The 25,808-nt window shown below is 61.4% G+C and overlaps 2 protein-coding genes across 12 annotated transcripts in view; one reads left to right on the top strand and one right to left on the bottom strand.

The window, feature by feature from the left end:
• Positions 1–15,361, bottom strand: part of STAG3 (STAG3 cohesin complex component) — a 46,611-nt gene extending 31,250 nt beyond the window's left edge. For 4 of the 11 annotated variants that reach the window (XM_090129489.1, XM_090129487.1, XM_090129490.1 and 1 more), the window contains exons 1-11: positions 15,245–15,359; positions 13,805–13,861; positions 13,588–13,684; positions 13,405–13,494; positions 11,397–11,493; positions 11,230–11,306; positions 9,856–10,060; positions 7,809–7,960; positions 6,316–6,389; positions 3,648–3,771; positions 1,609–1,707 (exon numbers count right to left, since the gene is read on the bottom strand). In XM_090129489.1, coding sequence (XP_089985615.1) covers positions 1,609–1,707; positions 3,648–3,771; positions 6,316–6,389; positions 7,809–7,960; positions 9,856–10,060; positions 11,230–11,306; positions 11,397–11,493; positions 13,405–13,494; positions 13,588–13,684; positions 13,805–13,861; positions 15,245–15,330 — 1,158 coding nt within the window. In that variant the 5' untranslated portion in view covers positions 15,331–15,359. The other 7 variants (XM_090129481.1, XM_090129491.1, XM_090129484.1 and 4 more) reach the window with 6 other exon arrangements.
• Positions 15,362–18,508: 3,147 nt separating this feature from the next.
• Positions 18,509–25,711, top strand: GAL3ST4 (galactose-3-O-sulfotransferase 4). The gene is made up of 4 exons (XM_090129511.1): positions 18,509–18,621; positions 19,465–19,578; positions 21,024–21,279; positions 22,816–25,711. Exons 2-4 carry the CDS (start codon positions 19,469–19,471, stop codon positions 23,614–23,616), a joined length of 1,167 nt encoding a protein of 388 aa, XP_089985637.1. The 5' UTR covers positions 18,509–18,621; positions 19,465–19,468; the 3' UTR covers positions 23,617–25,711.
• The last annotated feature ends 97 nt before the right edge of the window (positions 25,712–25,808 follow it).

Below are 25,808 nucleotides of genomic sequence, written 5' to 3'. Positions count from 1 at the left end.
AGGATATGGGACATGGGATATGGGCTATGGGGTCTGAGATTTGGGGCGTGGGTTTTGGGATGTGGGAGATGAGGATGTCGGGATATGGGATATAGGATACGAAATATGGGGATATGGAATGCGGGGGGTGGGCTACTGGATATGGGGTGTGGGCTGTGGGGCCGTGGTTATGGGGTTGTGGGGCTGTGGGGTTGAGGTTATTGGGTTGTGATTATGGGGTTGTGGGGTCATGGTTATGGGGTTATGGGGCTGTGGTTATGGGGTTATGGGATTATGAAGCTGTGGTTATGGGGTTGTGGTTATGGGGTTGCAGGGCTGTCATTATGGAGCTATGGGGTTGTCATTCCGGGGCTGTGGTTATAGGGTTGCAGGGATGTGGTTATGGGGTTACGGGACGCTGTGGGATCTCTGGGGCTGCAGTTATGGGGTTGTGGTTATGGGGCAGTGGTTGTGGGGTTGCAGGGCTATCATTAATGGAGTTATGGGATTGTCGTTCCGGGGCTATGGTTATAGGGTTGCAGGGCTGTGATTATGGGGTTATGGGGTTGCGGTTATGGGGCGGTGGTTGAGGGGTTGCAGGGCTGTGGTTATGGGGTTATGGGGTTGTGGTTATGGGGTGGTGGTTGTGGGGTTGCAGGGCTGTGGTTATGGGGTTATGGGGCGGTGGTTATGGGGTTGCGGTTATGGGGCGGTGGTTGAGGGGTTGCAGGGCTGTGATTATGGGGTTATGGGGTCGCGGTTATGGGGCGGTGGTTGTGGGGTTGCAGGGCTGCGGTTATGGGGCTGTGGTTATGGGGTGGTAGTTGTGGGGTTGCAGGGCTGTGGTTATGGGGCTGTGGTTATGGGGCTGTGGTTATGGGGCGGTGGTTGTGGGGTTGCAGGGCTGTGGTTATGGGGCTGTGGTTGTGGGGTTGCAGGGCTGTGGTTATGGGGCTGTGGTTATGGGGCTGTGGTTTTGGGGTTGTGGTTATGGGGTTGTGGTTTTGGGGCGGTGTTTGTGGGGTTGCAGGGCTGTGGTTATGGGGTCGCGGTTATGGGGCGGTGGTTGTGGGGTTGCAGGGCTGCGGTTATGGGGCTGTGGTTATGGGGTGGTGGTTGTGGGGTTGCAGGGCTGCGGTTATGGGGCTGTGGTTATGGGGTGGTGGTTGTGGGGTTGCAGGGCTGTGGTTATGGGGTTATGGGGCTGTGGTTATGGGGCGGTGGTTGTGGGGTTGCAGGGCTGTGGTTATGGGGCTGTGGTTATGGGGCGGTGGTTGTGGGGTTGCAGGGCTGCGGTTATGGGGCGGTGGTTATGGGGCGGTGGTTGTGGGGTTGCAGGGCTGTGGTTATGGGGCTGTGGTTATGGGGCTGTGGTTATGGGGCGGTGTTTGTGGGGTTGCAGGGCTGTGGTTATGGGGCTGTGGTTATGGGGCTGTGGTTACGGGGCGGTGTTTGTGGGGTTGCAGGGCTGCGGTTATGGGGCTGTGGTTATGGGGCGGTGGTTGTGGGGTTGCAGGGCTGTGGTTATGGGGCTGTGGTTATGGGGCGGTGGTTGTGGGGTTGCAGGGCTGTGGTTATGGGGCGGTGGTTATGGGGCTGTGGTTGTGGGGCTGTGGGGCCGCGTCTCACTTTGAAGCGCCCGGTGAAAAGCTCCATCTGTGCCGCAGTGTCAGGCAGGGCGTACAGAGCGCGCAGCGACCGCACGCAGCGCAGCCGCACCAACGGCTCCTGCGCCCCACGGAGCAGAGGGAGCACAGCGCCCCATAGAGCCCACAGCGCCCCAGAGATCCCACAGTACCCCATAGAGCAGAGAGGGACCACGGCGCCCCATAGAGCAGAGGGAGCACAGCGCCCCATAGAACCCACGGCACCCCATGGACCCCACAGCGCCCCATAGAGCAGAGAGAGCACAGCACCCCATAGACCCCACAGCGCCCCATAGAGCCCACAGCACCCCATAGAGCAGAGAGAGCACAGCACCCCACAGAGCCCATGGCACCCCATGGACCCCACAGCGCCCCATAGAGCAGAGAGGGACCACAGTGCCCCATAGAGCCCACAGCGCCCCAGAGAGCAGAGGGACCACAGCGCCCCATAGAACCCACAGCACCCCAGAGATCCCACAGCACCCCATGGACCCCATTGATCCCCATGGATCTCCATTGACAACCAATGTCCCCCCTTAACCCCACAGACACCAAATATCCCCCATTAACCCCACAGATCCCCCACAGACCCCAAATATCCCCCACAGCCCCCCAACATCCCCCATTAACCCCACAGACCCCAATGTCCCCATGGACCCCAATGTCTCCCATTAACCCCACAGACCCCAATGTCCTCACAGACCCTAAACATCCCCCATTAACCCCATAGACCCCAATGTCCCCATAGACCCCAAACATCCCCCATTAACCCCACAGCCCCCAACATCCCCCATTAACCCCCACAGCCCCCCAACATCCCCCTTTAACCCCACAGACCCCAAATATCCCCCACAGCCCCCAACATCCCCCATTAACCCCACAGACCCCAATGTCCTCACAGACCCTAAACATCCCCCATTAACTCCATGGACCCCAAATATCCCCCATTAAGCCCACAGACTCCCCACAGCCCCCACAGACCCTAAATATCCCCCTACAGACCCCAATGTCCCCCATTAACCCCACAGACCCCCCACAGCTCCCACAGACCCCAAATATCCCCCACAGCCCCCAACATCCCCCATTAACCCCACAGACCCCAACGTCCCCAAGGACCCCAACGTCTCCCATTAACCCCACAGACCCCAATGTCCCCCATTAACCCCACAGACCCCAAATATCCCCCACAGCCCCCCAACATCCCCCTTTAACCCCACAGACCCCAATGTCCCCAAGGACCCCAATGTCTCCCATTAACCCCACAGACCCCAATGTCCCCCATTAACCCCACAGACCCCAAATATCCCCCATAGACCCCAAACATCCCCCATTAACCCCACAGCCCCCCAACGTCTCCCATTAACCCCACAGACCCCAATGTCCCCATGGACCCCAACGTCTCCCATTAACCCCACAGACCCCAACGTCCCCAAGGACCCCAACATCCCCCATTAGCCCCACAGACCCCAACATCCCCCATTAACCCCCACAGCCCCCCAACATCCCCCTTTAACCCCACAGACCCCAAATATCCCCTACAGCCCCCAACATCCCCCATTAACCCCCACAGCCCCCCAACATCCCCCATTAACCCCACAGACCCCAATGTCCTCATGGACCCCAACGTCTCCCATTAACCCCACAGACCCCAATGTCCTCATGGACCCCAACGTCTCCCATTAACCCCACAGACCCCAACGTCCCCAAGGACCCCAACGTCTCCCATTAACCCCACAGACCCCAACGTCCCCAAGGACCCCAACGTCTCCCATTAACCCCACAGACCCCAATGTCCCCAAGGACCCCAACATCCCCCATTAACCCCACAGACCCCAAATATCCCCCACAGCCCCCAACATCCCCCATTAACCCCACAGACCCCAACGTCCCCAAGGACCCCAACGTCTCCCATTAACCCCACAGACCCCAACGTCCCCAAGGACCCCAACATCCCCCATTAACCCCACAGACCCCAATGCCCCCCCAGCCCCCCAAATGCCCCGTTAGCCCCCCAGCGCCCACCTTGTCGTGCAGGTTCCACCCCAGGTACTTCAGGTGCCCATCGCTGAGGAACGACGCCGGGAAGCCGCGCATCCACACCCCCAGCTCCTCCATGCAGGCGGCTCTGATGTCCGGCACCACGTCCCTGCCACGGCATCCCATAATGCCCACGGCACCCCATAAAACCCCGTAATACCCCATGGCACCCCACAGCATCCCATAGGACCCCATAGCATCCCATAATACCCCATGGCACCCCATAGCATCCCATAGGACCCCATAGCATCCCATAATACCCCATGGCATCCCATAGCATCCCATGGCATCCCATAATACCCCATGGCACCCCATAGCACCCCATGGCATCCCATAATACCCATGGCATCCCATAGCAACCCATGGCATCCCATAGCATCCCATGGCATCCCATAATACCCCATAGCACCCCATAGCATCCCATAATACCCCATGGCACCCCATAGCACCCCATGGCATCCCATAATACCCATGGCATCCCATAGCAACCCATGGCACCCCATAGCACCCCATGGCATCCCATAATACCCATGGCATCCCATAATACCCATGGCATCCCATAGCACCCCATGGCATCCCATAGCATCCCATGGCATCCCATAATACCCCATAGCACCCCATAGCATCCCATAATACCCCATGGCATCCCATAGCATCCCATGGCATCCCATAATACCCCATAGCACCCCATAGCATCCCATAATACCCCATGGCATCCCATAGCACCCCATGGCATCCCATAATACCCATGGCATCCCATAATGCCCCATGGCATCCCATAATGCCCCATGGCACCCCATAGCACCGCATAGCACCCATGGCATCCCATAGCACCCCATGGCATCTCATAGCACCCCATGGCACCCCATGGCATCCCATAATACCCCATAGCACCCCACGGCATCCCATAATACCCATGGCATCCCATAATGCCCCATGGCACCCCATAATACCCATGGCATCCCATAGCACCCCATAATACCCCATAAAACCCCATGGCACCCCATAGCACCCCACGGCACCCCATAGCACCCTATAACATCCCATAACACCCCATAGCATCCCATAACATTCCACAGCACCCCATAGCACCCCAAAGTACCCCACAACACCCCATAACATCCCATAACACCCCATACCATCCCATAACACTCCACAGCACCCCATAGCACCCCACAGTACCCCATAGCACCCTATAACATCCCATAACACCCCATAGCATCCCATAACATTCCACAGCACCCCATAGCACCCCACAGCACCCCATAGCACCCCATAACATCCCATAACACCCCATAGCACCCCATAACATCCCATAACACCCCATAGCATCCCATAACATTCCACAGCACCCCATAGCACCCCACAGCACCCCATAGCACCCCATAACATCCCATAACACCCCATAGCACCCCATAACATCCCATAACACCCCATAACAACCCATAACGCCTCACAGTACCCCACAGCACCCCATAACATCCCATAACACCCCATACCATCCCATAACACCCCACAGCACCCCATAGCACCCTATAACATCCCATAACACCCCATAGCATCCCATAACACTCCACAGCACCCCATAGCACCCCACAGCACCCCATAACATCCCATAACACCCCATAGCATCCCATAACACTCCACAGCACCCCATAGCACCCCACAGCACCCCATAGCACCCCATAACATCCCATAACACCCCATAGCACCCCATAACATCCCATAACACCCCATAGCATCCCATAACATTCCACAGCACCCCATAGCACCCCACAGCACCCCATAGCACCCCATAACATCCCATAACACCCCATAGCACCCCATAGCACCCCACAGCACCCCATAGCACTCCATAGCTCTCCATGGCATTCCATGGCACCCTGTAACACCCCATAGCACCCCATAACACCCCATAGCACCCCACAGCACCCCACAGCACCCCATGGCATCCCATAACACCCCACAGCACCCCATAGCACCCCACAGCACCCCACAGCACCCCATACCATCCCATAACACCCCACAGCACCCCATAGCACCCCACGGCACCCCACAGCACCCCATAGCACCCCATACCATCCCATAACACCCCACAGCACCCCACGGCACCCCGCAGTACCCCATAGCACCCCATACCATCCCATAACACCCCACAGCACCCCACGGCACCCCGCAGTACCCCATAGCACCCCATACCATCCCATAACACTCCACAGCACCCCATAGCACCCCACAGCACCCCATAGCACTCCATAGCTCTCCATGGCATTCCATGGCACCCTGTAACACCCCATAGCACCCCATAACACCCCATAGCACCCCACAGCACCCCACGGCACCCCATAGCACCCCACGGCACGCCGCAGTACCCCATAGCACCCCATACCATCCCATAACACCCCACAGCACCCCATAGCACCCCACAGCACCCCACAGCACCCTATAACATCCCATAACACCCCACAGCACCCCATAGCACCCCACGGCACCCCACAGTACCCCATAGCACCCCATGGCATCCCATAACACCCCACAGCACCCCATAACAGCGCAAAACATCCCATGGACTCCCCCCACTGTCACCCCACTGTCACCCCACTGTCACCCCACTGTCACCCCACAGACCCCCCCCCTCCCCCCCGCCCCCCACCTGTAGCGATGCACGAAGACCCCCCTGAAGATGGAGTTCATGGCCGCCTCCAGCTCCTTCTGCTGCTCCCTCAGCTGCGCGGGGACGCCGCCGTCCCCCGGTGCCCCCCGACCCCAAAAGCGGCCCCGACCCCAAAGCGCCCCCAGCCCCCGCGTCCCCAAGCCCCAAACCGCCCCGAGACAACCCCCCGCCCCCCCCCGTCCCCACGCTGACCCCACGACCCCCATGGATCCCCACGGTGTCCCCACATCTTCCCCATCGCCCCGCTGGCCCCATAACCCCACGCTGACCCCATATCCCCCCAGTGACCCCACATCCCCCCCAAATATTCCCATATCGCCCCCAAGGATCCCCCCACCCTCCCAGTGTCCCCACTTCCCCGCAGTGTCCCCATATCCCCCCCCCAGTGACCCCACATCCCCCCCAAAGCAACCCCCCACCCCCCAGTGTCCCCATATCCCCCCCCGGGGTCCCCATATCCCCCCCCAGTGACCCCATATCCCCCTCCGGTGACCCCATATTCCCCCCCCAGTGACCACCTAACCCCCCCGCAGTGACCCCACATCCCCCCCAAAGCAACCCCCCAGTGTCCCCATATCCCCCCCCCCGGTGTCCCCATATCCCCCCCAGTGTCCCCACATCCCCCCTCACTTGTCCCCACATCCCCCCAGTGACCCCATATCCCCCCCCCAATGTCCCCATATCCCCCCAGTGACCCCATATCCCCCCCCCAATGTCCCCATATCCCCCCCTGTGACCCCACATCCCCCCCAAAGCAACCCCCCACCCTCCCAATGTCCCCATATCCAACCCCCAGTGACCCCATATCCCCCCCCCAGTGACCCCATATCCCCCCCCAGTGACCCCATATCCCCCCGTGACCCCACATCCCCCCCAAAGCAACCCCCCACCCCCCAGTGACCCCATATCCCCCCCCAGTGACCCCACATCCCCCCCAAAGCAACCCCCCACCCCCCAGTGACCCCATATCCCCCCCAGTGACCCCACATCCCCCCCAAAGCAACCCCCCCACCCTCCCAATGTCCCCATATCCAACCCCCAATGACCCCATATCCCCCCCCCAGTGACCCCATATTCCCCCCCAGTGTCCCCATATCCCCCCCCCAGTGACCCCATATCCCCCCCCAGTGACCCCACATCCCCCCCAAAGCAACCCCCCAGTGTCCCCATATCCCCCCCCGGGGTCCCCATATCCCCCCTCAGTGACCCCATATCCCCTCCCGTGGTCCCCATATCCCCCCCCGGTGACCCCATATCCCCCCCCCAGTGATCCCACCCCCCCCCACGTGCCCCACATCCCCCCTCGCTGCTCCCACCCCCCCAAAACACCCCCATATCCCCCAGGCACCCCCACATCACCCCCTCTCCCCCCCCATCCCCACAACAACCCCATCCCCCTACATACCCCCAACCCCCCCCCCCCCACATCTCCCCATGCCCCCAGCCCCCCCCCTTGCCCCCCCGCCCCCCACCTGGCACTGCCCGTCCCACAGCTCCTCCAGCTTGGCAGCCCCCCTCCTGGGGGGGCTCTTGGCTCGCTCAGCCTCGTAGAGGCGCCTGGTGCTGCCCTGCAGCTCCTTCAGCCCCACGGCCACCTCCACCAGGGCTGACATCAGCTTCAGGGCTGGGGGGGGGACAAGGAGAGGGGGGGGGGACACCATGGGGGGACACGGCCGTGGGGTGGCAGCTTGGGGGGACACGCAGACATGGGGGGACATGGGGACGTGGGGGGACACGGCCATGGGATGGTGACTTGGGGTGACACAGAGACGTGGGGGGAAGTGGGGGGGTGTGGGGACGTGGGGGGACGTGGGGGGACATGGGGGGATGCGGGGGACGTGGGGGGACATGGGGGACGTGGGGGGACACGGGGGACATGGCCATGGGATGGCAGCTTGGGGAGACACACAGACATGGGGGGACATGGGGGGACGTGGGGGGACATGGGGGGGACATGGGGATGTGGGGGGAGAGGGTAACACACAGACATGGGGGGACATGGGGGGACATGGCCGTGGGATGGCAGCTTGGGGAGACACACAGACATGGGGGGACACGGGGGGACGTGGGGACATGGGGAGATGGGGTGACACACATACATGGGGGACACAAGGATGTGGGGGGACGTGGGGGGACATGGGGACATCGGGGGAGGAGGTGACACAGACACAGGGGGACACGTGGACATGGGGGGACACGGCCATGGGACGGTGACTTGGGGTGACGCAGAGACGTGGGGGGGTGTGGGGGGAGGGGGTGACACACAGACATGGGGGGACACGGAGGGGATGTGGGGACATGAGGGGATGGGGTGACACACAGACATGGGGGACACAAGGATGTGGGGGGACGTGGGGTGACATGGGGGGACACAGACATGGGGACAGGGAGGGACGTGGGGTGACGGGGACACTGGGGGAACGTGGGGCCAAGGAGGGCATGGGGTGATGTGGGGCGAGTTGGGGACACAGGGTGACGTCGGGATGGGGGAGCGCACCCAGGGGTGTCACCCACCCAAAGGTGTCACCCATCCGACAATGTCACCCAATGATGTCACCCAGCCCAAAATATCACCTACCTGCTGGTGTCACCCACTCAAAGATGTCACCAACCCACTGGTGTCACTCCCCACCGATGTCACCCACCCACTGATGTCCCCCACTCTCTGATGTCACCCCCCCCATTCTTGTCACCCATCCTCTTATGTCCTCCCCCCTCTGGTGTCCCCCACCCTCTGGTGTCACCCACCCATTCTTGTCACCCACCCTCTGATGTCACCCCTCTGGCAGTGTCCCCCACCCATTCTTGTCACCCACCCTCCAATGTCACCCACCCATTCTTGTCACCCATCCTCTGATGTCCTCCACCCTCTGGTGTCCCCCACCCCCTGGTGTCCCCCACCCTCCGATGTCACCCACCCACTGATGTCCCCCACTCTCTGATGTCACCCACCCATTCTTGTCACCCATCCCCCACCCAAAGATGTCACCCACCCACTGGTGTCACTCCCCACTGATGTCCCCCATCCACTGGTGTCCCCCACCCTCTGATGTCCCCCACCCTCTGATGTCCCCCACCCTCTGATGTCACCCCTCTGGCAGTGTCCCCTGCCCTCTGGTGTCCCCCACCTTCTGGTGTCCCCCACCCTCTGGTGTCACCCACCCATTCCTGTCACCCACCCATTTTTGTCACCCACACCCTGATGTCCCTCACCCTCCAGTGTCCCCCACCCTCTGATGTCACCCCTCTGGCAGCGTCTCCCACCCAAAGATGTCCCCCACCCCCTGTTGTCCCCCACCCTGCGGTGTCACCCACCCTCCGATGTCACCCACCCACTGATGTCCCCCACTCTCTGATGTCACCCACCCATTTTTGTCACCCACACTCTGATGTCCCCCACCCTCTGATGTCCCCCACCCTCCAGTGTCCCCCACCCTCTGATGTCACCCCTCTGGCAGTGTCCCCCACCCAAAGATGTCCCCCAGCCCCTGCTGTCCCCCACCCTGCGGTGTCACCCACCCGCCACGGTGGCGGTGTGCCGGAAGGCCCTGAGGTGGCAGTCGCTCATGGTGGTGAGCAGCGCCACGAGGCCGCCCAGCAGGAAGCCGTCGTACAGCGCGCCGTGCCGGCACCGCAGGGCCAGCGCTGCCACCATGTCCCCAAACGTCACCCGGAAACGGCGCCAGCGTCGCGTCTGCAGGGACAGCGGGTAGGAGGCCGAGCCCTGGGGGGGTGAGGGGGGGGGGACATCAGGGGACCGTCCTTGTGACGGCTGGGGGCACCGCGGCCGTGGGGACAAGGACGGGGGGTGACAGGGGTGTGGTGACATGATGGAACCATCCTTGTGTCACCTGGAGTCACCGTGACCATGGGGACAAGGACAGGGGGTGACAGGGATGAGTGACAGGGGTGCGGTGACATGATAGAGCCATCCTTGTGTCACCCCTTGTCACTGTGGCCATGGGGACAAGGACAGGGGGTGACAGGGATGAGTGACAGGGGTGTGGTGACACGATGGAACCACCCTTGTGTCACCCCTTGTGACTGTGGCCATGGGGACAAGGACGGGGGTGTGGTGACATGATGGAACCATCGGTGTGTCACTTCTTGTCACTGTGGCCATGGGGACAAGGACAGCAGGTGACAAGAATGGGTGACAAGATGGTACCATTCTTGTGTCATCTGGAGTCACTGTGACCATGGGGACAAGGACGGGGGGTGACAGGGATGAGTGACAGGGGTGTGGTGACATGATGGATTCAACCATTTGTGTCACCTGGAGTCACTGTGGCCATGGGGACAAGGACAGGGGGTGACAGGGATGAGTGACAGGGACAGGGTGACACAGGGGTACCATCCTTGTGACAGCTGGGGACACTGCGGCCATGGGATAAGGACAAGAGGTGACAAGAATGGGTGACAAGATGGTACCATTCTTGTGTCACCTGGAGTCACCGTGACCATGGGGACAAGGACGGGGGGTGTGGTGACATGATGGAACCATCCTTGTGTCACCTGGAGTCATTGTGGCCGTGGGGACAAGGACAGGGGGTGACAGGGATGAGTGACAGGGGTGTGGTGACATGATGGAACCACCCTTGTGTCACCTCTTGTCACTGTGGCCGTGGGGACAAGGACAGGGTGACGTGATGGTACCATCCTTGTCACATCTGGTGTCACTGTGACCATGGGGACAGGGGATGACAGTGACAGGAGGTGACATGGTGGCCCTGTCCCCATGTCCCCACAGCTCCCACAGCCTGACCCCACGGCAGCTCCTCCAACCTCTCCTCCTCCTCCCGTCCCCATGATGCCCCCATGATGTCCCCACGATGTCCCCACATCCCCATGATGCCCCCATGATGTCCCATCATGTCCCCACGATGTCCCCACCTCCTGGAAGCTCTCTGTCAGCCGCTGGATGATGCCCACGTTGTCCAACTCCTGCAGCATCGCCGCCGTCACCGTCCCTGGGGTGACAGATGGGGACACGTGGTGACACGTGGGGACACGTGAGGACACACGGGGACACACGGGGACACACGGGGACATTCGGGGACCTCGGCAGCCGCAGGAGCGGACGATGAAGTTGAGCAGCTGCAGGAAGGCGGCGGTGCGGTCGCGTTTGTAGTCCTCCAACCACTTGTCTGCCACAGCCTGCGGGACACGGGGTGGACATGGGGACATGGGACAGACATGGGGACATGGGGACATGGGATGGACATGGGGACATGGGGACACGGGATGGACATGGGGACATGGGATAGACATGGGGACATGGGGACATGGGATGGACATGGGGACACGGGATGGACATGGGGACATGGGATAGACATGGGGACATGGGGACATGGGATGGACATGGGGACACGGGATGGACATGGGGACATGGGATAGACATGGGGACATGGGGACATGGGATGGACATGGGGACATGGGATGGACATGGGGACATGGGGACATGGGATGGACATGGGGACATGGGGACACGGGATGGACATGGGGACACGGGATGGACATGGGGACACAGGATGGACATGTGGACATGGGATAGACATGGGGACATGGGGACACGGGATGGACATGGGGACACGGGGACACGGGATGGACATGGGGACATGGGGACATGGGATGGACATGGGGACACGGGATGGACATGGGGACATGGGATAGACATGGGGACATGGGGACATGGGATGGACATGGGGACATGGGGACACGGGATGGACATGGGGACACAGGATGGACATGTGGACATGGGATAGACATGGGGACATGGGGACACGGGATGGACATGGGGACACGGGGACACGGGATGGACATGTGGACATGGGATGGACATGGGGACATGGGATAGACATGGGGACACGGGATGGACATGGGGACATGGGATGGACATGGGGACATGGGGACACGGGATGGACATGGGGACATGGGATGGACACAGGATGGACACGGGATGGACAGGGACAGACATGAGAACATGGGATGGACACAAGATGGACATGGGAAGGACATGGGGACACGGGGACATGGGATGGACACGGGATGGACATGTGGGCATGGGGACATGGGATGGACATGGGATGGCACGCTATGGTGACACGAGGTGACACGCAATGACATACGATGGGTCCCCATTGTTCCCCATTGCCCGTGCTGTCCCCATTGTCCCCCACTGTCCCCATTGTCCCCCACTGCCCCCATTTTCCCCACTGCCCCCCATTGACCCACTGCCCCCATTGCCCCCAGATGTCCCCACTGCCCCCAGATGTCCCCACTGCCCCCAATGTCCCCACTGCCCCCAATTGTCCCCATTGCCCCCACTGTCCCCATTGTCCCCCACTGCCCCCATTTTCCCCACTGCCCCCCATTGACCCACTGCCCCCCATTGCCCCCAGATGTCCCCACTGCCCCCAATGTCCCCAGTGCCCCCAATGTCCCCAGTGCCCCAATTGTCCCCATTGCCCCCACTGTCCCCATTGTCCCCCACTGCCCCCATTTTCCGCACTGCCCCCCATTGACCCACTGCCCCCATTGCCCCCAGATGTCCCCACTGCCCCCAGATGTCCCCACTGCCCCCAATGTCCCCAGTGCCCCAATTGTCCCCATTGCCCCACTGTCCCCATTGTCCCCCACTGCCCCCATTTTTCCCACTGCCCCCCATTGCCCCCAGATGTCCCCACTGCCCCCAATGTCCCCAGTGCCCCCAATGTCCCCAGTGCCCCAATTGTCCCCATTGCCCCCACTGTCCCCATTGTCCCCCACTGCCCCCATTTTCCCCACTGCCCCCCATTGACCCACTGCCCCCCATTGCCCCCAGATGTCCCCAGTGCCCCCAATGTCCCCAGTGCCCCAATTGTCCCCATTGCCCCCACTGTCCCCATTGTCCCCCACTGCCCCCATTTTCCCCACTGCCCCCATTTTCCCCACTGCCCACCATTGACCCACTGCCCCCCATTGCCCCCAGATGTCCCCACTGCCCCCAATGTCCCCAGTGCCCCCACTGTCCCCCAATGTCCCCTTTGCCCCCCACTGCCCCCATTTCCCCCCCCAGCCCCCCATCACCTGCACAGCCGCCCTCCCCCCGACGACGGCCTGGTAGAGGCTGTTCTCCCCCTCCTCGCTTTCATCCCCCAACCTCCTCCGTTTGGGGACCTGCAGGGTGACACGGTGACAGCGGGGGGTGGGGGGTGCAGAGGTGACACGGGGTGGGGCAGGGAGGTCAGAGGGGGGGGGGGTGACACCTACAGGGTGACGGCGGCGTGGGGGGTTCTTCCTCAGCCCCGATTTTTGGGGCAGGGTGTCCTCAAAGTCACTGCCTGAGTCCTCAGCGTCGCTGCTGGCACTGGGGGGTCAATGGGGGCACAGTGGGGGGGCACGAGGTGTGGGGGTGGGGGGGTCGCAATGGGGGGGGGGGTTGTTGGGGGGGGGAGGTTGGGGACGATTCTGTGTCACCCCAACTTACGGGCTGGAGGGCGGCACCGAGGGTTGGGTGGGATGTTGTGGGTCCATGGGGACGGACCTGGGGACATTGGGGATGTTTGGGGGGGGTCCCGTGCCCCACATTACCCCTATAACGGAACACAGGGGGTCCCATGCCCCATATTTCCCCTATAAGGTAACATGGGGGTGTCCTGTGCCCCACATTACCCCTATAACGGAACACAGGGGGTCCCGTGCCCCACATTTCCCCTATAAGGTAACATGGGGGGGTCCTGTGCCCCACATTTCCCCTATAACGGAACACAGGGGGTCCCGTGCCCCACATTTCCCCTATAAGGTAACATGGGGGGGTCCTGTGCCCCACATTTCCCCTATAAGGTAACATGGGGGGGTCCCGTGCCCCACATTTCCCCCATAAGATCACTTAGGGAGACTCCCAAGCCCCCCATCTCCCCTATAAGAGCATATAGGGGGGTCCCAAACCCTTGATTTCCCCTATAAGGTCACATGGGGGGGGGGTCTCATGCCCCACATACCCCCTTTGAGACAACATGGGGGGGGGTCCCAGACCCACATTTCCCCTAAAAGATCACATGGGGGGGTCCTGTGCCCCACATTTCCCCCATAAGGTAACATGGGGGGGTCCCGTGCCCCTCATTTCCCCCATAAGATCATGTGGGGGGGGGGGTCCTGTGCCCCAATTTCCCCCATAAGGTCACTTAGGGAGACTCCCAAGCCCCCATTTCCCCTATAAGAGCACACGGGGGGGTCCCAAACCCTCGATTTCCCCTATAAGATCAAATAGGGGGGGGGGTGCCGTGCTCCACGTTTCCCCTATAAGGTAACATGGGGGGGTCCCATGCCCTCCATTTCCCCCATAAGCTCACATGGGGGTCCCGAAGCCCCATTTCCCCTATAAGTTCCCATGGGGGCGGGGGGGTCTCAGTCCCCACATTAAGACCACCTGGGGGTCCCACAGCCCCCATTTCCCCATAAAGTCCCTCAGGCTGTGGGGGGGGGATCCCAAATCACATTCCCCCCCCCCAACCCCACAGACCCCAAACTTCCCCATAAAACCCCAAAAAGGAGGGGGTGGGGGGGCTCCCTACCCCCAATTTCCCCCCATAAGACCACCTGGGGGGGTCCCATACCCCACATTTCCCCATACAGTCCCTGAAGGGGGGGGGCAGGGCCCCATGGGGGGGTCCCACACCCCAAATCCCCCCCCCAGACCCCACATTTCCCCCATAAAATCCCCCTGGGGGGGGGCCGGGGTCCCATAGGATGTGTGGGGGGGTCCCAAAGCCCCGCATTTCCCCGTAAGGCCGCCCCAAACCCCCCCACGGACCCCACATTTCCCCCCCCCCTCAACGCCCCCCTCCCAAATCGGGGGTCCCTCCTCCCCCCCCCGCCCCCCCCCCCGCCTCGCCTCACGGTGACGTCACGCCCCCCCCACACGTGCCTTCCCGCGCGCGGGAAAATTCGCGACGGCAGAAAAAAAAAGGGGGCGGAGCTGAACGGGGGGTGGTGCCGTTTTGTAACGCGCATGCGCGAACCTGGCCCCGCCCCCTTTCCTCGGGGGGAGGGGGAGTAAGGGGCGGGGCCTATTGGGGTCACTTTAGGGGTCTGGGGGCCGGTCCTATAGGATTCTCTTTTTGGTTCCTTAAAGCCCCGCTTAGCGGGGCCCTATGGGGCACTATGGGGGGGCTATAGGAACGCAGCCATAGGGCCTATAGGGAGCCGTAGGAGGAACCCCGCTATAGGGCCCTATAGGGAGCCCACTATAGGGTCCCACTGTATGGCCCTATAGGGAGCTATAGGAGGAACCCTGCTACATGGCCCTATAGGGAGCCGTAGGAGGAATCCCCCTATATGGTCCTATAAGGAACCCACTGTAGGGTCCCACTATATGGCCCTATAGGGAGCTATAGGAGGAACCCCATACGTGGCCCTATAGGGAGCCCACTATAGGATCCCACTATATGGCCCTATAGGGAGCTATGGGAGGAACCCTGCTATACCGCCCTATAGGGAGCCGTAGGAGGAATCCCATATACGGCCCTATAGGGAGCCATAGGAGGAACCCCACTGTATGGCCCTATAGCAGCCCACTGTAGGGTCCCACTATATGGCCCTATAGGGAGCCATAGGAGGAACCCTGCTATACAGCCCTATAGGGAGCCCAATACGGGGTCCCACTATATGGCCCTATAGGGAGCCCCGCTGTATGGGGCTGTAGGGACCCGCTATATGGGGCTGGCTACAGGGACCCACTATAGGGCCCTATAGGGCGGATACTATTTGGGCCATAGGGACACTCTCTATGGCTGTAGGGGTTTTCTATATAGGACTATGGGGAGCCATCTATATGGGGCTATAAGGACTTCTCTATGTGGGGCTATAGGGAACCTGCTATAGGGTCCTAAAGAGAGCCTGCCATATGGGCCATAGGGACTCACTACATGGAGTTATAGGTACCTGCTATAGGGCACTATAGGGAACCCACTATAGGGTGCTATAGGGCATTGTTGTTGGGCTCCTATAGTGCCCTATAACTGTGCCCCATAGCAAAGTCCATATAGTCCTGCATAGTCAGGTCCCTATAGCACCCCATAGCCATGTCCCAATAGGGCTCTAGAGGTCCCTATAGCACCCTATAGCCAGGCCCTATAGCTGCATCCCAATAGCCCCCCAGAGCGGGGTCCCTATAGGGCCGTATGGCTGGATCCTACAGCCTGCTACAGTCACTGCTACATGAAATCCTACAGCCAGGCCCCACAGGACCCTATAGCCACGTCCCTATAGGGTCCTATGGCCGGGCTCCTATAGGGCCCTACTGTTGGGCCCCTATAGCAGCCTGTGGTGGCGTTCCTATACCTCCCTCAAAGCAGAATTCCTATAACCCACACAGTGGGGTCCCTATAGCACCCTATGGCCTGAGGGTCCCTATAGGGAGTTTGGGACCCTACAGTTTGGGGTCCCTATAGACCCACATAGCGGGGTTCCTACAGCACCTTATGGCCATGTCCCTATAGGCCCTGTGTCCCTATAGCCCCCATGTCCCTATAGCCCCTATAGAGGGGTCCCTATAGGGCCCTATAGCCGTGTCCCCATAGCCCCTGTGTCCCTATAGCCCCCTTGTCCCTATAACCCCTATAGAAGGGTCCCTATAGGGCCCTATAGCCATGTCCCTATAGGCTCTGTGTCCCCATAGCCCCCATGTCCCTATAGCCCCTATAGAAGGTCCCTATAGGGCCCTATAGCTGTGTCCCCACAGCCCCCCCATATCGGGGTCCCCATCCCCATTTTTCCCCCAAAACTTTCCCAGTTCCCCCCCAGCCCCCCCCCCCAGTTTCCGTTCCCAGTATCTTCCAGTGTTTCCCAGTTCCCCCCCCCCCCTCCCAAATCCATCCCAGTGCCCCCCCCAGCCCCTTCCCATTCCCTCCCATTGCCCTCCCAGTATCCCCCAATTCCTCCCCCCATCCTTCCCAGTATCTCCCAGTTCCTCTCCCAAATCCAGCCCAGTACCTCCCACTGCCCCCCCCCAGCCCCCTCCCATTCCCTCCCAGTATCTCCCAGTTCCCATTGCTCCCACCCCAATCCCTTCCCAGTTCCCCCCCAACCCTTCCCACTTCCCTCCCAGTATCCCCCCAGTTCCCTCCCAATCCATCCCAGTATCTCCCAGTCCCATCCCAGTATCACCCAGCCCCCTCCCATTCCCTCCCAGTATCTCCCAGTTCCCATTGCTCCCACTCCAATCCCATCCCAGTTCCCCCCCCAACCCTTCCCAGTTCCCTCCCAGTATCACCCAGTCCCCCCCCATTCCTTCCCAGTATCACCCAGCCCCCTCCCAATCCCTCCCAGTATCTCCCAGTTCCCATCGCTCCCACCCCAATCCCATCCCAGTTCCCCCCCCGACCCTTCCCCATTCCCTCCCAGTATCACCCAGCCCCCTCCCATTCCCTCCCAGTATCTCCCAGTTCCCATCACTCCCACCCCAATCCCATCCCAGTTCCCCCCCCGACCCTTCCCCATTCCCTCCCAGTATCCCCCCAGTCCCCCCCCATTCCCTCCCAGTATCTCCCAGTTCCCATCGCTCCCACCCCAATCCTTTCCCAGTTCCCCCCCGACCCTTCCCAGTTCCCTCCCAGTATCACCCAGTCCCTCCCCATTCCTTCCCAGTATCACCCAGCCCCCTCCCAATCCCTCCCAGTATCTCCCAGTTCCCATCACTCCCACCCCAATCCCATCCCAGTACCCCCCCCAGCCCCTTCCCACTCCCTCCCAGTATCACCCAGTCCCCCCCATTCCCTCCCAGTATCTCCCAGTCCCCTCCCATTCCCTCCCAGTGCCCCCCCCAGCCCCTTCCCACTCCCTCCCAGTATCTCCCAGTTCCCCCCCCCTCCCCCCAGTCCCTCCCAGTCCCGTCCCAAACTTTTCCCATCCCCCCCCCAATCCCAGGACGTCCCCCCTCAGGGCGGGGCGGGGGGGGGGAAGGGAGGCGGGGACACAGAGAAGGAAAACTTCGTCGAACGCGCCGGGACCCCCCCAGACCCCCCCCAGTACCCCCCAGTATCCCCCCAGTGCCCCCCCAGTACCCCCCAGTACCCCCCCAGTGCCCCCCAGCACCCCCCACTGCCCCCCCCCCCCCAACCGGGACCGCTCAAGGACCCCCTCAGCTCCTCCCAGTGCCCCCCCCCCCCTCGCCGTGCCCCCCCCCCCCCAGTCCTCGTGCCCTCCCAGTGCCCCCAGTCCCCTCCCAGTGCCCTCCCAGTCCATCCCAGTACCCCCCCCCCCCACCCATAGGGACGTATCGGGATGAGGAGGGGCTGAGAGGAGGTAAAGAAGTTATGGGGTTGGAGGGGGGGGGCGTGGGGGGGAACATGGGGGGATTTGGAGAGGGGGACATGGGGGGATGTGGGGGGGGGGGCCATGGGGGGATGTGGGGCCATGGGGTTTGGGGATATGGGGGGGAATGTGGGGGCCTGGGGGATGGTTGGGGATATAGGGATGGGGGGGGCCGCATAGGGGGTACAGGGTTGGGGGGGGGGGGATAGAGTGGATTTGGGGGGGGTGGGGATGGGGGGGGGTACAGGGATAATGGGGGGGGTACAGGGATGTGGGGGGGCATAGGGATAATGGGGGGGTACAGGGATGTGGGGGGGTATAGAGATAATTGGGGGGGTACAGGGATGTGGGGGGGTATAGGGATAATGGGGGGGCATAGAGATAACGGGGGGGTACGGGGATGTGGGGTGGTATAGAGTGAATGGGGGGGGCATAGAGATAATGGGGGGGGGAACAGGGATGTGGGGTGTATGGGATATGGGGGGGGTATGGGGTATGGGGGAGAGGATGAGGATAAGGGGAAATGTGGGGATATGGGGGGAGGTGGGGGGGGGTCTGGGGGCCACGTGGCGCTTTGAGGTCATGGGGACATTGGGTGGGGACACGGGGGGGGGGGGGGGGGAGTGACGCATCGCTGTTCTCATCCCATTCCCGTAATGGAACCCGGGGGGGGGGTGACAACACTACGTGGCTCCGGGTGGGGCTGGGATCTCCGTGCCCCCCCCCCCCCGCAGTGACCCCCAACGTCCCCACTGACCCCAAAGTGCCCCCTGACACCAATGACCCCAAAGATCCCAAACCCCCCCCCCCGGTGACGTCCCCATAACCTCACAGGACCATGAAGGTGCCCCCCCCCCGCCGCCACCTGCAGGGATTTGGGGTGGTCCTGGGGGTCTGCGTGGCCGTGGGTTTCATCCTCCAACTCCTGGGGGGGCCTCCGTGGCGCAGGTGAGGATCGGGGGTCACCTGGGGGGTCCCCATGGGGTCCCTGAGCCCCCAAAATGGGTCACCGTTTCGTTGGGGGTCCCGTGCTGGTCCCACTGGGTGCCCCATACTGGTCCCATTGTTTATCCCATACTGGTCCCACTGGGTATCCCATACTGGTCCCATTGAGTATCCCACACTGGTCTCCATCCCATTGGATGCCCTATAATCATTCCCATCCCATTGGGTGCCCCATACCGGCCCTATTGAGTATCCCATAATGGTTCCCATCGCATTGTGTATCCCATACTGGTCCCATTGAGTATCCCATACTGGTCTCCATCCCATTGGGTGCCCCATACTGGTCCCACTGGGTATCCCACACTGGTCCCATTGAGTATCCCACACTGGTCTCCATCCCATTGGATGCCCTATAATCATTCCCATCCCATTGGGTGCCCCATACTGGTCCCACTGGGTATCCCATACTGGTCCCACTGGGTATCCCACACTGGTCTCCATCCCATTGGATGCCCTATAATCATTCCCATCCCATTAGGTGCTCCATACTGGTCCCATTGGGTATCCCATACTGGTCTCCATCCCGTTGGGTGCCCCATGCTGGTCCCATGGGGTATCCCATAGTGGTTCCCATCCCATGGGGTATCCCATACTGGTCCCATTGAGTATCCCACACTGGTTTTCATCCCGTTGGGTATCTCATAATGGTTCCCATCCCATTGGGTGCCCCACACTGGTCCCATTGGGTATCCCATACTGGTCTCCATCCCACTGGGTGCCCCGTGCTGGTTCCATGGGGTATCCCATAATGGTTCCCATCCCATGGGGTATCCCATACTGGTTTCCATCCCATTGGGTGCCCTATAGTGGTTCCCATCCCATTGGGTGCTCCATACTGGTCCCATTGGGTATCCCATACTGGTCTCCATCCCATTGGGTGCCCCATACTGGTCCCACTGAGTGTCCCATAGTGGTCTCCACCCCATTGAGTGCCCCATAATGACCTCCATCCCACTGGGTGCCCCATAATGATCTCCATCCCATTGGGTGCCCCATAATGACCTCCATCCCATTGGGTGCCCCATAATGACCTCCATCCCACTGGGTGCCCCATAATGACCTCCATCCCATTGGGTGCCCCATAATGATCTCCATCCCATTGGGTGCCCCATAATGACCTCCATCCCACTGGGTGCCCCATAATGACCTCCACCCCATTGGGTGCCCCATAATGATCTCCATCCCATTGGGTGCCCTATAATGGTTCCCAAACTATTGGGTGCCCCATAATGACCTCCATCCCACTGGGTGCCCCATAACGATCTCCACCCCATTGGTTGCCCCATAATGATCTCCATCCCATTGGGTTCCCCCCACTGGCCCCCCACCCACCCCCCCCATATCTCAGGGACCCCCTCATCCCCCTACTGACCCCGCTGCCCCCCCAGCCGCCCGGCGGCCCCGCAGCCCCCCTGCCGCCCCCGTACCCACCTGGTGTTCCTGAAGACCCACAAGACGGGGGGCAGCAGCGTGGTGAACCTCCTGCACCGCTTCGGGGAGGGGAGGGGGCTTCGTTTCGCCCTCCCCCACCGCTACCAATTCGGGTATCCCGAAACGTTCCGGGCCGAAAGGGTGAAGGGGTTCAAAAGTGGGGGACCCCCCTTCGACATCATCTGTCACCACATGCGGTTCAACCTCAGCGAGGTGGGGGGCTGGGGGGCCCGGGGGGGGCGGAGCGGGGGGATTTGGGGACATTGGGGGATGTTTGGGACATTGGGGACGGTTGGGAACAAAGGGGTCAATGGGGACGTTGGGGGTCAGTGGGGGTCAATGGTGTCCAATGGGGCTGGTGAGGATCCATGGGGATATTGGGGGTCAATGGGGTCAATGGGGTCAGTGGGGGTCAATGGGAGTCAATGGGGGTCACTGGTGTCCAATGGGGTTGATGGGGGTCCATGGGGTCAGTGGGGGTCAGTGGGGGTCAGTGAGGGCCAATGGGGTCAGTGGGGGCCATTTGGGTTGGTGAGGGTCCATGGGGACATTGGGGGTCAATGGGGTCAATGGGGGCCAATGGGGTCGGTGGGAGTCAATGGGGGTCAGTGGGGGTCAGTGGTGTCCAATGGGGTCGGTGGTGTTCATGGGGTCGATGGGGGTCGATGGGTCAATGTGGGTCAGTGGTGTCCAATGGGGTCAGTGTGGGTCCATGGGGTCAATGGGGGTCAATGGGGGTCAATGTGGGTCAGTGGTGTCCAAAGGGATCAGTGGGGGTCATTGGGGGTCAATGGGGTCCATTGGGGTCCATGGGGTCAATCGGGGTCATTGGGGGTCAGTGTGGATCAGTGGTGTCCAATAGGGTCCATGGGGGTCAATGGGGGTCAATGGGGTCCATGGGGGTCCATGGGGTCAATGGGGGTTATTGGGGGTCATTGGGGGTCAATGTGGGTCAGTGGTGTCCAAAGGGGTCGGTGGGGGTCCATGGGGATCAGTGGTGCCCAATGGGGTCAATGGGGGTCAATGGGGGTCAGTGGTGTCCAAAGGGGTTGTGGGGGTCAATGGGGGTCATTTTGGGGGTCATTGGGGGTCAATGGGGGTCAATGGTGTCCAAAGGGGTTGTGGGGGTCATTGGGGGTCAATGGGGGTCAATGGTGTCCAAAGGGGTTGTGGGGGTCAATGGGGGTCATTTTGGGGGTCATTGGTGTCTAAAGGGGTTGTGGGGGTCAATGGGGGTCAATGGGGGTCAGTGGTGTCCAAAGGGGTTGTGGGGGTCAATGGGGGTCATTTTGGGGGTCATTGGGGGTCAATGGGGGTCATTGGTGTCTAAAGGGGTTGTGGGGGTCAATGGGGATCATTTTGGGGGTCATTGGGGGTCAATGGGGGTCAATGGTGTCCAAAGGGGTTGTGGGGGTCAATGGGGGTCATTGGGGGTCAATGGGGTTCAATGGTGTCCAAAGGGGTTGTGGGGGTCAATGGGGGTCATTTTGGGGGTCATTGGGGGTCAATGGGGGTCAATGGTGTCCAAAGGGGTTGTGGGGGTCAATGGGGGTCATTTTGGGGGTCATTGGGGGTCAATGGGGGTCAATGGTGTCCCATGGGGCTCCATGGGGCGGACGGGTGTCCATGTGGACGCTGCGATCCACGGCCACGACGCGGTTTGTCATCACTTCCCAAAGTCCCCAACGGCAAAAACCCTACGGCCTCACCCAGCCCCCAACCCCCCCATTTCCCCCCCCCCCCCCCCAGGTCCGCCGCGTGATGCCCCCCGACAGCTTCTACTTCTCCATCGCCCGCGACCCGGCCACGGCCGCCGAGTCGGCCTTTTCCTACTACCGTGCCGCCGTGCCGGCTTTCCGCCGCGCTCCGTCCCGCTCCGCCTTCCTCCTGTCCCCGTCCCTCTACTACCAACCCGGCCTCAAAGGCAACCACTACGCCCGCAACCTCCTGTGGTTCGACTTCGGCCTCCCCGACGTCTCCCCGTCCAACGGCACGGCGGTGACGGCGGCCATCGGAGCCCTGGACGCCGTTTTCCCCCTGGTCCTGTTGGCGGAATATTTCGACGAGTCGCTGGTGCTGCTGCGCCACGCGCTCTGCTGGCCCCGCGAAGCCGTCGTGGCTTTTCCCCAAAACGGCAGGGCGAAAAACTCCGTCCGCCCTTTATCCGGCCGGGAGACGGAGAGGCTGAGGGAATGGAACGCCTTGGATTGGGCTCTTTACGTCCACTTCAACCGCTCCTTTTGGAGGAAGGTGGCAGAATTCGGCCCCCGCAGGATGCGGGAGGAGGTGGAGCGGCTGCGCGGGCGGCGCGAGGCTTTGGCCAGGCGTTGTTTGAGGGGGGGGGGACCCCTGCCGGGACCCTCCATCACCGATGGGAAGCTGAAGCCTTTCCAGCCCGGTCGGGGGGCGGCCGCCGTGGTCGGCTACGCGCTCAGGGCGGATTTGGGGCCGGCCGAGAGGGAGAGGTGCGAGAGGATGGCGACCCCCGAGCTGCAGTACAAGGACCGGCTGGAGAGGAAGCAGTTTGGGGGCAACGGGAGCGCAGGGTAGGGCTGGGCCTCGGGGACCCCGCCGGGAGATGTGGGGATCCCAGCGGGTCGGTCCATGCCTCGGTTTCCCCTGTGCGTAATGGAGCGCTACGGTACGGCTCTGTGCCTCAGTTTCCCCACTGGGAGTCATGCATCCCCCATTGGGAGTCATGGATCCCCCACTGGGAGTCGTGAATCCCCCATTTGGACAGCCCTGTGCCTCAGTTTCCCTGTTGGGAGTCATGGATCCCCCATTGGGTGCCATGGATCCCCCACTGGGCAGCTCTGTGCCTCAGTTTCCCCACTGGGAGTCATGGGTCCCCCATTGGGTGTCATGGATCCCCCACTGGGCCACCCTGTGCCTCAGTTTCCCCACTGGGTGTCATGCATCCCCCATTGGGCAGCCCTGTGCCTCAGTTTCCCCACTGGGTGCCATGGATCCCCCACTGGGCAGCCCTGTGCCTCAGTTTCCCCACTGGGTGCCATGGATCCCCCACTGGGTAGCCCTGTGCCTCAGTTTCCCCACTGGGTGCCATGGATCCCCCATTGGGAGTCGTGAATCCCCCATTTGGGCAGCCCTGTGCCTCAGTTTCCCCATTGGGAGTCATGGATCCCCCACTGGGCAGCCCTGTGCCTCAGTTTCCCCACTGGGAGTCATGCATCCCCCATTGGGTGCCATGGATCCCCCACTGGGCAGCTCTGTGCCTCAGTTTCCCCACTGGGAGTCATGCATCCCCCATTGGGAGTCATGAATCCCCCATTTGGACAGCCCTGTGCCTCAGTTTCCCCACTGGGAATCATGGGTCCCCCATTGGGTGCCGTGGATTCCTCACTGGGAGTCATGGATACCCCAACTGGGCAGCTCTGTGCCTCAGTTTCCCCACTGGGAATCATGGGTCCCCCATTGGGTGCCATGGATCCCCCAACTGGGCAGCCCTGTGCCTCAGTTTCCCCTGTGCGTAATGGAGCGCTACGGTACGGCTCTGTGCCTCAGTTTCCCCGTTGGGAGTCATGGATCCTCCACTGGGTGCCATGGATCCCCCACTGGGAGTCGTGAATCCCCCACTGGGTAGCCCTGTGCCTCAGTTTCCCCACTGGGTGCCATGGATCCCCCATTGGGAGTCGTGAATCCCCCATTTGGGCAGCCCTGTGCCTCAGTTTCCCCATTGGGAGTCATGGATCCCCCACTGGGCCGCCCTGTGCCTCAGTTTCCCCACTGGGAGTCATGAATCCCCCGTTGGGTGCCACGGATCTCCCATTGGGAACAATGGGTCTCCCATTGGAACTAATGTGTGCCTCAGTTTCCCCATAGGGGTAATGGCTCGCTACGGTACGGCGCTGTGCCTCAGTTTCCCCATAGGAGTAATGGGGCATTATGGGTAATGGGGCATTATGGGTAACAGAGCATTATGGGATGGCTCCGTGCCTCAGTTTCCCCTATGGCTAATGGGGCATTATGGGTAATGGGGCATTATGGGATGGCCCTGTGCCTCAGTTTTCCCTATGGCTAATAGGGCATTATGGGTAATGGGGCATTATGGGATGGCCCTGTGCCTCAGTTTCCCCTATGGGTAATGGAGCATTATGGGTAATGGAGCATTATGGGATTGCCCTGTGCCTCAGTTTCCCTATGGGTAATGGAGCATTATGGGTAATGAATCACTATGGGTAATGGAGCATTATGGGTAATGAATCACTATGGGTAATGGAGCATTATGGGATGGCCCCGTGCCCCAGGTTCCCCTATAGGTAACGCATCACTACGGTTCAGAACTGTGCCTCAGTTTCCCCATGAGGGGGGGGGTCACGTGACAGCACTGCTCCCCCTTTGCGGTACCGCCCCGTGCCTCAGTTTCCCCACTCCCACAACCCCACTTCGTGCCTCAGTTTCCCCACGTGGGTGTCGGTTCCGATGCCCCCGTTTTCCCCATTCATACAATAGGTCCGCTACGGGGGCGTGGCTTACGAGAGCCACGCCCACTCCATTTTTCCCACCCCCCCGTACCTCTGGCAATAAAACCTGGCAATAGAACGTTGATTGGCCAGCGGGGCTGTCAATCACTTGGTGCGCCCGCCCCACCCCGCGGGATATGGTGACGTCATAGCGAAGCGCCCGGTCGCTTTGGCAACGGCAAGGCTGTGCCGGAAATAAAGGCGGATGCGCCGGAAGTGGGTGGGTTGCCTTGGCAACGGCAGCGCTGCGCCGGAAGTAGG

Source organism: Phasianus colchicus, chromosome 36 (assembly GCF_987193195.1).
Source record: "Phasianus colchicus chromosome 36, bPhaCol1.hap1.1, whole genome shotgun sequence".
Taxonomy (NCBI): Eukaryota; Metazoa; Chordata; class Aves; order Galliformes; family Phasianidae; genus Phasianus; species Phasianus colchicus.
This window is presented reverse-complemented; position numbering and strand designations above follow the sequence as displayed.

What these genes read in the sequence shown, in the direction of transcription:
- GAL3ST4 (XM_090129511.1), top strand. Translation starts at nt 19,469, where the DNA reads ATGAAGGTGCCCCCCCCCCGCCGCCACCTGCAGGGATTTGGGGTGGTC. An exon ending in GGGGGGCCTCCGTGGCGCAG is followed by an intron (nt 19,579 to 21,023) that starts GTGAGGATCGGG and finishes CTGCCCCCCCAG; the next exon opens with CCGCCCGGCGGCCCCGCAGC. An exon ending in TGCGGTTCAACCTCAGCGAG is followed by an intron (nt 21,280 to 22,815) that starts GTGGGGGGCTGG and finishes CCCCCCCCCCAG; the next exon opens with GTCCGCCGCGTGATGCCCCC.